Source organism: Canis lupus, chromosome 8, assembly GCF_048164855.1.
Source record: "Canis lupus baileyi chromosome 8, mCanLup2.hap1, whole genome shotgun sequence".
NCBI classification, from domain to species: Eukaryota; Metazoa; Chordata; class Mammalia; order Carnivora; family Canidae; genus Canis; species Canis lupus.
Window position 1 is genome coordinate 54,022,897 of NC_132845.1, and position 11,415 is coordinate 54,034,311.

General features: G+C 45.5%; 1 protein-coding gene across 8 annotated transcripts in view; it reads right to left on the reverse strand.

Annotated features, from left to right (window-relative positions):
• Positions 1 to 11,009, reverse strand: part of PDZD9 (PDZ domain containing 9) — a 23,750-nt gene extending 12,741 nt beyond the window's left edge. For all 8 annotated transcript variants that reach the window (XM_072836050.1, XM_072836048.1, XM_072836047.1 and 5 more), the window contains exons 1-3: positions 10,867 to 11,009; positions 8,772 to 8,951; positions 3,764 to 3,953 (exon numbers count right to left, since the gene is read on the reverse strand). In XM_072836050.1, coding sequence (XP_072692151.1) covers positions 3,764 to 3,953; positions 8,772 to 8,951; positions 10,867 to 10,897 — 401 coding nt within the window. In that variant the 5' untranslated portion in view covers positions 10,898 to 11,009. The remainder of the gene's footprint in view (positions 1 to 3,763; positions 3,954 to 8,771; positions 8,952 to 10,866) is intronic.
• Between the last annotated feature and the right edge of the window lie 406 nt (positions 11,010 to 11,415).

Sequence of the window (11,415 nt, forward strand, 5' to 3'; positions counted from 1 at the left end):
GCTCATTTGGAGGTTCCAACAGAGGAGCACAGCTAATTGTACACCCTTGATGAAAGAACAATTGTCCTCTCTGACCAAGTACACAGCTTCAGAAGGGATGCGCATGAGCAATGAGGAAGGAAGGGGACGCCTGCCTGGCAAGCCAGACCACCCTCATATCTCCAGCTACTGGCTTTCTTGATTGTTGAAACTTGGGCAGTGCATGACCTTTCTAATGCCTGCAGTTCCTGAGCCTGAACAAAGTGCTGTTTCCTGCTCCCCCTCATCCTGGTCTTTGTGATTATGGCCCTCTGGGACATCTGTCCTGCTACAGGGAAATAGGAAATCGTTTTCTTCCCCCACAATCCCCCTCACCAGCCTTTCAGACTGGCTTGCGTTATCACTAATATTCTTGCAGTTCTGACTGTTCTATTTGCTTCCAAGAATTGGAACAGGTTTTCCTAAAGCTTATCTCTTCTGGTAACAATTAGTAATTGAGTCATTTTCACTGAGAGCCACTAGTCTTAAAATGTGGATTTTCTCAGGACTAGAACAGTTTGCTTTCAAACATGCACAGGACTTCCTGAACAGCACAAGAATGGGAAAAAAAAAATCCAAGTTACTTTTTTTTCCAGACTGCAAAGAATATCCTTTGTTAACTCTGTATTAGGTAACTATAAGGAACAAGTAGTAGAGCTATGTTCTTTTTCAACTGAAGTAAGATTATAAAGCCACAAGCCAGCAGAGGTCAGAGTTGGTTGGAAACAGTTTATATACCACTAGGCCTGTCCAGATTATTATGTGCAATATTCTCCAATGTTCACAGTGCCATTTGCTTCTGAAAAAGGTCATACCAGCTTTGTGTAATAAGCCTTCTCTTTCCCTTTTTGCTCCTTCCCTGCCCCATCCCTATAAATTACCAAAGTGCCTTAGATATAAAATGCTTTGTTTAATTAAGGGAGTCAGAAAGTGTTTGGTATTGGTCCTAAGTCTGTGGGCTTTAGCCTCATTCTTGAGTTGTGCTATTCTGTTTCTTCTTTGCTTTTGATTGGTCAGTCTGCCGTTCTTAGATTTTAGTATTTTGAATCTCAGACTCTGAACAACTGCTAAGAAACATTCATTCTATAAACAAATGATTAACAACTCAGGCCTGAGAGCTGCACTCTCCAGCACAGGGTCCTCCAGCTGTGCTGCTGAATTTAAATGGTTAAACTTGAATAAAATTTAAAATTCCTCAGTTGCAATTCCTCACATTACAGGTGCTTGGGAGTGGCTACCACATGCGACAGATCAAATAGAGAACATTGACACCATCACAGTTCTTTTTGAACATTGCTGTTCTAGAGACAGGCCTAGCCGCACTTAGCCCTGTGACCTCTGTCAAGTTTACATGCACCTCTCTTGGCTTTGGTTTTCCTATCTATAATCAGGATAATAAAAAGCATTAGCCTGAGGATTAAGTGGTATAATGCTTGGAAGCAGGGTCTACCACATTGTAAGCAATGTTATCATTAATAATTTTTAGCTAAATCATGAGTGGTTTGGTTATTGGGGGAAAACCTTGTCCCCAGTCTGTGCCTGTTCTAAGGGGACAGCTCTAGCCCACTATCACCATGTAGGGATGCAAGCCCATCTTCTGATTTTTCGGGAGAAACCAGAGAAGCAGATTCTTTCCGTGAAATCTTAGATGTGTAAATTTGGCAACTAATTCAAATATTTTTCATTTTAAAACGTTTGAAATATACAGAACAATATATAAATAGTTTAATGAAAAAATATATAAACACTTTGGTAGCCACATCCCCAGGTTGAGAAATAAGAAGATTGGCCCCTGGAAAAGCCCCCACGGATCTGCCTTTCTCTATACAAGTCACTGCTATTCTGGCTTTTTAAAATGCTCTGGGAGACTAGCAAAGTACATCTGTTGGCCATATCAGCCCCTTGGACCACAAGTTGGAATATCTGAAGTAACATCTATGCAATGTGGGCCATTTTTTTTTTTTTTAGTCCTTAGTAAAGTCCCTAGCCAGATTTCCTTGAGCCCATCCCAATAACCAAAGATACACAGCTGTAGTGACTAGTGCTCAGAAATCCTGTCAAATTATTAAGGACCACTCTTGGCATCAGAGCACCGAACTCATCATTAAAGGAAAATGATCTCATATTCAAGAGAACTTCCTCACACATCTCATCCTCAGAAGAGTCTCTGGTACACCTGAGCTCCAGATAAATATGCTCTCAAGTGATTAGCCTGAGCTTCAAATCCAGATTTTTTCATTCATTCTGAATAAGGGAAACCATGTGAAAGTCCTGTGGCAAATTTAGCATAACCACACACTTAGTCCTTGCCTTACAGTCTACTTTCTCCCAGGGCAACATAGTAAACAATGGATTATACAGATTACTTCACTGAAATTAGGATAAATGCTGTGAAGGAGATACACAGGTTACTTTGAAAGCATATGATGGGTGGACCAGACAGTGTTTTAACACTAATTTAGGAAAGCCTCTTGGATAAAACATTTTAATCAGGAACACGTCAATCAGATTTGCATTGTAAAAGAATTGTTCTGTGTAGAGAATGAAGAGAGGACAGGAGTAGATGGTAGAAACCAAATGGTGGCCCTGACTGGGGTGATGGTAGTGGCCAGAGAGATAATGGACAAATGTGAGAGACAACTAGAAGGTAAAATGACAAGTCTTTGTGATTATTTTGGGTGGAAACAAGGGAGATGGAGAAATCTAGCACAATCCTAAATTTCTGACTTGTTCAACAAGGCAAATGCTCCTCCAGTAAGATAGGACCACTGGGAGATCAGCAGTGAGCTGGCTTTGATTTTTTGGCATAATGAGTGTGAGGGATTTGTGTTGCACCCAAATGGAGCTATCAAGTGGAAGATGAAGGGTTTAAGTGTACAAGGTTTGAAGATCATACAAACTGAAAATCACTCATTTGGAGAGTGATAGAAACCACAGGCCTCAGTGAGGGATCGCCCAGAAGATTGAGAGAAGGGAGCCAAAGATTCAGCCCTGGGGAACTCCAAGGCAGAAGCCTTGGGAAAATGGTGTTTCAACAGGAGGGGGGTGGTGGGAGTTGTACAGTGTCAAATGCTGCTCGGGAGCCAAGTACAATGAAGACTTGAGAAGGATCCACTGGAATCAGGAATATGAGGGCTATGAGTGGCCCTGCTAAGAGGCCTACACAGAGGTGGTGGGGGGCAGAGCACCTGGGAAATCATCTGGGGAAATGGCCCACGTCTGCTACAGTTCTTTCCACATGTCTGAAGTCAAACAAACAGGACTATGTCTTCCTGTCCTAGGGGGGCAGGAAGAGGGCAGCCAAGTCAAGGTGGGGCTTGTGAAGGTGGCAGAAGCCTAAAAAAGGCTTACATGTTAGTTATCGAGAAGACTCTAGCTAGAAAAAAGTTGAATGTGTGGGAGACAAATGAAGGAGTGGGATTCACAGCAGGTGTTTAAAGCTGACTCTGGACAAGGGGACACATTGCAGGTAGATTTTGGAGGCAGAGCTCCTCCCCTGAATGGTTCTCTTTTTTTATAGCTCCAGGTTCAAGGCTCTCACTTTCATTAATCTGCCTCACATTAGGTCCTGTAGAGTGTACTTTTCCAGAGGGATTTAGAACCCACCAAATTATTGTGCTGGTTTCACCTATCCCTTCTCCCCTGGGCCAACTGATCATTCTCACATGAAACCAAGACCCACCCAGTGCTTCACAGACCCCGGGGTACTAGCATAACAAAAGATTTCCTAAGATAAACTACTTACCGTGTTACTGGGAATTTGGTCTCAGGGATTAAATCATAGATTTCTTTCCATTCTGGGGGTATGTCGATAAAATATCGGTAAATCTTGATTTGTAGCACTGTGCCTATGGTGATGTGTTGCAAAAGTTTTAAAAATTCTCGAAGAGTATATCCTAACACATTGGCATGGCCAACACTAATCAGAACATCACCTAAAGAGGGAGAAAATTATCAGTAAAATTAAGATAATGGGTCAGTTGGTTCATACCACTTTTGGCTTTACTGTGAATTGTTTCATCTTAAGGCTTCATATTGTTGGTTCATTATGAACCCAAACCAGGCTTCAGCCTTTATTTAATAAAAATGATCAGGACACCTGGGTGGCTCAGTGGTTGAGCATCTGCCTTCGGCTCAGGCCATGATCAAGTCCCACATCGGGCTCCCTACATGAAGCCTGCTTCTCCCTCTGCCTATGTCTCTGCCTCTCTGTGTGTCTCACGAATAAATAAATAAAATCTTTAAAAAAAAAAATAAAAGTCATCTCAGTGACATGGGTGTCCTTTGCATAATGGAGAATGCACGCAAGATGTTTCTTAATAACAGTGTAACGGTAAATATTATATCATGTTTTTAATGAATTTCTTTGGTCCTTGGTGTGACAGAGGCTAAAAAACATTTATAACCAGGGCACCTGGGTAGCTCAGTGCTTGAGCATCTGCCTTCGGCTCAGGGCAGGATCCTGGGGTCCTGGGACCGAGTCCTGTGTCAGGCTCCCAGCAGGGATCCTGCTTCTCCCTCTGCCTATGTTTCTGCCTCTCTCTGTGTGTCTCTCATGAATAAATAAATAGAATCTTTAAAAAAAAATTATAATCTGAACCATCCTTTAAGATTCTAAAAATGTGTTTGTTTCAGGTAAAATGAATAGCTATCAAAGAAAAAAAAACACTTACACTAAGCGAATAAATGACCTAGTTTTTATTCTACCTGCCTGGCAATTTCCAGTGTCCTCCTCTGGTATTAAGATTCAAGACTTTGATTTTAATTTTCTATCTTGCACAGTATTAGTTGAGCAAATAATTCTGCATGAAAAACACTGGACATTCAGCATGCTTTAATTAAGCTTACGAAAAAATAATAATAATAATTAAGCTTAGGATGCCTACACAGAGAGTATGTTGGTTAAAGGGATTTGACAGCTAGGGGGCCCAGTCTGGGGCATTACTGGACCTGGAGAGAAGTGTGATGGTCAAGTATGGAGCTTCTGAAACCCCTGCAAGTGTGATGGAAACCACACCTTGACGGCAAGCCCCTGGACCCCCAAAGTGGATGATACTCATTTGTGCCCACCTCCCTACCGCCAGCAGGCACAGCAGGGACATGTAAAGAGATCCAGCCACTGGACACTCCCACCTGGGTCCCTGAACCCCAAGCAGGCAAGGCGATGAAGAGGGATGACAGGAGCAACCCGGCTTCCAGGGGTGGTTATGCGTGGTCCTTTGTTCTCATCATTTTCCAAGCCTGGTTCTCCAGCCTTTCTAGCAGTTCTGTCAGACTGAGTGTTCTAAATTCAGTGCCTTAATAAAAACTGTTTTCTATTGCTGGCACCAAATAATCCTGACTACAAGGACGTGCAGCAAGAGAGGAAGGAATACAAAGAAACTACTTTTTAAGGGCTCACATTGGGTAAAGTCTTAGCTAGATCTCACTAGAACTAACAGCCTGCCAAATGGTGATGGAGGCTTTACAGCTAACACTGGATGAAGGGACTCCAATGAAGTCCCAAAGGGCGTGTTCATCTCTCTGCTCCAGGGAAGCCAGGGCCCCCTCAAACACCCCCATTCCAAGAGAGCTGAAGCCTAACCTCCAAGGAGAAAAGAGGATGAAGTACCTTCTCTGATACCACACCCCACTGTGGTGTAGTTGAGAATTATGCTAATCTCAGAGGAAGCATCCAGGGAATGCCAAGGACAAACTCCCATAGTGCTAGATCCTATCAGAAACTTCAGTTTCAAAGTAGTAAAGAAAATGAATACTTAGAAGAGTGGAGAAAACCTGCTTGGGTCTTAGAAAGTAAGAGGGTAGTAAAACCAGCCAAGTATCTGCAGCTAACTTCAAAATGAAACCAGCTTCTCCCAGCTACCTGCGGAGTGTGCAGTCTGAAATAGCTGTTCATCCTATGGAGGTTAATTACAATGGCAAAAAAAAAAACAAAAAACACAACCAACAACAACAAAAACCCCTCACTGGATGAGCTTACGTGCCTAATGTTAAAAGGGGTGTTTATAGCTAAAAGCTATGGTTTGGCATTCTGCTTAATTACGTTGTTAAAGGGTGTTTTTTTTATCAAGAGGGCAGAAAATAAACAGCTTCATTCCCTGACCATCCTGGCTGTAAACCAAACATGTCATTGTATGAATGTGATTACTCCGGCAATAGATATTAACATTGCCCTTCATAAAGAAATGCCAATCTGCTATTTATGAACACCAACCTCATTACACTTTATTTTTCCTCTTTTAATGGGCTTTAGGAACTACATTATTACAAACATTGTCTCCATTACCTATATTAAATCAAATTTGTGGAAGCCAATCCACTACCAAAAAATAGATTTTGTTTCTTCTTCATCTCTCCCGATGAGGCTGTGAGTTCCATAAGCTCCCTGTGGTTAGAGACCATATCTGTTTGGCTCACCTGTATACCTCTGTGCCTCGCAGGACCCCTGCACACTGTAGGCATTCAGGAAACACTTACTGAATGTGGCCAGTGCGCGACCTGTGTTTGCCTTCAAAGCTATAATTTCTTAAGATTCTAGGTGTCAGAGTCTGTTTTTTTTTTAAAGATTTATTTATTCATGAGAGACCCAGACAGAGAGGCAGAGACATAGGCAGAGGGAGAAGCAGGCTCCCTTTGGGGAGCCTGATGTAGGACTCGATCCCAGGACCCCGGGATCACAACCTGAGCCCAAGGCAGATGCTCAACTGACTGTGAGACACCCAGGCGCCCCCCAGGGGCTGTTTAAAGCCATACTGGGCAAAAGGAATTTAAAGTTTAGCTAGAATACACTAACACTAAACTAGGAAATCAAGTTGAAACCCTATTTTGAAACACCAGAAAAGAAAAATGTGAAGCACCTGAATAACAAATAATGGGAACGGGAGGTCATAGGGTCAAAGAAATGGCAGGCTTGTGGGACTGTCACCTCTGAAATTCTCCATCAATGTCAAAAGCACTGAATTCGGGTCTTTGAAACCAAGCCCCTGAAGAGAAGTGATTGACCTATCCTGAAGAGATTTGGGACTCTGGACTCTCTCTGGTACTGAAATTTTACTTCCAGTCAGGGGCCATGGACTTGAGTCCCAGCTCTGTGTGTCAACCCTGTTCCTTCATCTCTCTAACCCTCTGGCTCAGTTTACTTCCCTTCCAGGAGTGGTGCAAAGATTGAATGAGATCATAGGTGCGGAAACTCCTTGCACAATGGCTGCGACAAATACTTATTATTTGTTTATTAAGCAGACATAGCAACTGTGCAAGCACTGTAGGTTAAGTCCTGGCTTTAAAAGACGAATTAAAGACTGCCTCTGACCTCACAGAGCCCATGACCGCACCATGAGGTCCTGCCTGCTTCTTGTGCGTAAATACACTCTCCTGTCTCAGTCCAGCCAGTGTGCGCTCTGGCTATCAACTAGCATCTGTCGCCTGACCCCAGAAAAGCTGAGGAGAACAAGCAGAAAAGCTGACACAACCTCTCCTGGACTTTTTTTGGTCTGGAAAGTCCAGAACTCTCTTTCTGGCACTTCGTGCCCCGGCACCAGGTAGTGACATTTGGAGAAAAATGTTTTGGATTTTAAGGTGAGGTAAACTTTCATAATGGCATCATTTAATTATTTTCATCTTTAATCCACTGCTTCTAACCTGACCTGCACTTAGAATCACCGGAGGGGCTTTGAAACCATCCCTGGCCCCGGATCAATTGGATCAGAACCTCTGGGGAGATGGGCATTAAGCATCTCAGTTTTATAAACTCCCAGATGATTCTAATAGGTAACAAGAGTTACAAACCAGCGGCTTAATCCACTGGGGCTCCTGTACCACAATCATTTTTTATTTAAAAAAAAAAAAAAAAAGACACAAGTCTGGAAACTCGAACAGCCTCAGAGAAATGATTGCCAGTATTCCCAGAGAACTGTAGTTTTCAAAGCACTTTCATAAAGATTATCTCTCCAAATCCTTGTCCCCTCTGATGAAGGTGGTATTATCCTAAATTAGAGATTTAGGATACACCTGGAAGATTACATGACTTTGCCCAAGGTCACAGAACTACAAAGTGGCAGAGCCTGGGCATGAATTCAGGCCCAACTGAAACTGGATGGTTCTTCCCTCTTAGCACCCTTCCAGCCCATTGCGTCTCCCTGACTTGCTAAACTGGAGCAGACACCAGAAAACATGTCTTACGCTGAATGGAAAATTCATCAACGACAAGAGAAACAGAGAGGTATGGATAAAGCCCTTGGGCTCCGAAGTCTAACAGAGAGGGTCCAGCCCCTGATCCCTGGTGTGACCATGGACAAGTTATTAATACCTAATTCGTTATCTATAAGGTGGTTTACTGCAGAACCTAGCTCAGGGATTGTCAGGAGGGTCTGAATAATTCTGAATTAATGCATCTGAATGGTAACAATGAACGATACTGCCTTTGAAAGAAGGGTTTCTCCACAGAGAGCCTCAAACTCTGGAGCGCCACTGTGCCTCTGCATGTGGGGTGAACCTGGGCAAGAATTCAATCGCGCTGAGCCTCAGTTTTGTTCCCCGTGAAAGGGGGATGATAAAGGCTCCTACCTAGAGACTTCTTGTAAGCATTCAATGAATAAAAACGCACAACAGCAAGAGCCAATGAAGTGATAGCAACTGGCTGGCCCACAGAAATCGGCTGCCAAACAACATCAGCATCACTGTTACGGTTATATGGAAACCTGTTAACTGGAGCCTCCTCAAAGGCAGAGGAGGGAGGCAGGGGAGACCACAGTCACCTGGCTTGAGTTTTCCATCCCTGGCCGCAGCCCCCTTCCTGATGAGGTGGGTGATCTGGAGGTAGGGTCCATGTTGGATGATGATCAGGCCCAGGCCCAGGTTCCCAACGGTGAGTTTGGTCTGCTGAGTTTTGCTCAAGTTGTGTACAGATGACTTGACCTTGAAGTCGATTTGTTTGTCTAATAAAAAAGAGGGAGACATTTCATTCCAGTCACTTAGACGACAGCATGACAGTTACCACGGGGATCCTAAAGCCAGACGCCTGGGGCTGTTCCTCAACCTCTCTATTCCTCAGTCTCCCCATCAGTAAAGTGAAGACAACACGTGTCTAGCTTGCAGGCTTGTTGGGAGTGTAAACGAGACCACTCAAGGGCTTTGCACAGCGCCTAGCACCTGCCGAGTGCTTAATCACTGTCCGTTATCAATTGTCCACTTGATGATTTTTTTTTGAAGGAGGCAGTGTGCTAGGAAAGAGCAGTTTCTTGCCCTATGGATCTTCCAGCTTCGTGGAAGAGACAGAAAGGCATCAGTCATGTAAATGTATGTTGAGTAACCAACTGTAACACATGCTAGGAAGTACAGAGAGCTCTGAGGGGAGCTGACACAAGGACCAGGTATCTGGTAGGGAAGGTAGTCAAATTTGAATTGAGGTCCAAAAGACCAACAGGAAATGTTTAGACAAAGGAGGGTGGGAGGGATCACATGGGATCAAGGCTCTGGGACAAGAAAGAACATAGAGACTTGTGGTGGAGGCATTAGGAGCAAAGGCAGAGCCAACCTGGGCTGCTTCATTGGCTTACCTCACTGGAAAAGCTTAGGAGCAATTTGAGCAGGACACAGTAAGATTTGCATTTTCTTAAAACCAAACCAAAACAAAAACCCACCCTCTGGCTTCTGTGTAGAGCATGGATTGTGGGGTCCAGTGTGGAAGTGGGAAATCAGTGTTGCTGTAATCACCCAAGCATGCCATGGCAATGACGGTGGAAATAGTAGGAAAAGATCATTTGGCAGGAAAATCTGGGACAATGGGTGGTGGTGGAGGGGTGTCAAAACATGTTTTCTACAGAACCAATTGTCACAAGGAAAGTTTCAAGGACTGTGGGGTGGTGTAAAACAAGTTATTTTCCCAAGAGGAAGCTTCTCAGAAGACTCATTTTCAGAACACAGGAAACTTCTGGGGGACATTCATTTTCAGCACACCTTTCCTTAAGGCCAAGTGACAAACTGCTACTTGGCGAGAACCTTCGCCAAATCCACCTGAAGGTGGTGCTCTGAGGGCCCCTGGAGTCCTCCCCCACTGCTGAGGGAGGGGTCCCCCAGTCCCCACCCCCAGGTGTGGAGGTCTGGGGAGGGTTCATGGCTCTTCCCTCTAGGCAAGCGTTCTTGCTCATCTTCAACCTCACTCTCCCCCAAACCACAGAGCCTCTCTAGAAAATAAAGGAACCCCATATAAAGAAGGTACCACCTTTGGAGACTTGACGGGATTATAGGAGCGATTTGGAGCGGTCATACCCTCTCCAGCCTGGCCTTCCTGAACATGCCGAGAAGTGGCCTCCCAGGCAGGGTCGGAGTTCCAACCTCAGCTTGCAAGTTAAATAAATGTGCATGGGATAAACCAACCTGGGAAGCCCAGTCTCAGAAGACGCCGGGGCTAAGGCTGAAAGAAGGCAGGCTCAAAAGCCTCTGAGGATTTCACTTTTATGACATTCTCCGTGCAAAGGGCCAGACTGCGGGAAGCAGATGGGCACCGGGGTCAGGCTCTGAAGTGCGGGCCGGCGGCAAAGGGGCAGCGCAGTCATTGGGGGGTTGGGGAACGGGGTCGGGGGTGGGGGGGTGGAGGGGTGGGGAATCGTTCCACATCTTGATCGTGCCATGATGGTGACTGTTTAACGTGGGTATTCGTTTGTCAAAACTCGAAGCTATACTAAGAATGGGGAGGGGGCTCTTACTGTATGTAAAGTAGTATGTAAAGTGAACAGATGATGGAGAGCGGCCGCCTCCCAGGCCAAGCGTGTGATGTGCCCATTTTACAGGCGAGGCAAAGTGATGGAGCCTTTGTCCCAGGGCGGCCCCCTCTGCCCACGGCCCCGTTACCTTTCCAGCTCTTGTTGGCGGCCTTCTTCATGGCCCCAGGGGGGCAGGCCGCTCAGGGGGGCCTCCCGGAGCCGAAGCTGGAGTGGATCCAACTCCCAACTGTTTCGAACCTGCGAGGCGCCGGCGCACGGCGGGCCCGGGCTGGAGCGGACCACGGGGCACCCCGGGGCGGCGGGAGCCCTCGGGCGCTGCTCTCGGGATGGCCGCCAGGGGGCAGAAGTTGGGCGACCGTGTGGCCACAAGGCCTCAGTGGACCCCGGAAAGCGAGCGGAGGGAACATTTTGGTGGAGAAACAACAGAACTTGTGCAGGGGGAGGGAGGGCCTAGGTAACCCAGCGCCTGGCTCACAGTGGGTCCATCATCCATCCTTGGAAAACAATTGAGGCGGGAAGGATGGAGAAAGCACAGAGGAGGATGTGGCAAAGACACGAAATGGTCTGCAGAGGCGGATCATAACGAGAGGACCACAGAAGAGCACAGAAGCCCCTGCTGCGCTCCCAATAATGGTATTTTTAAATATTGTTGCATCAACAGTTCCAACTGTTTCTG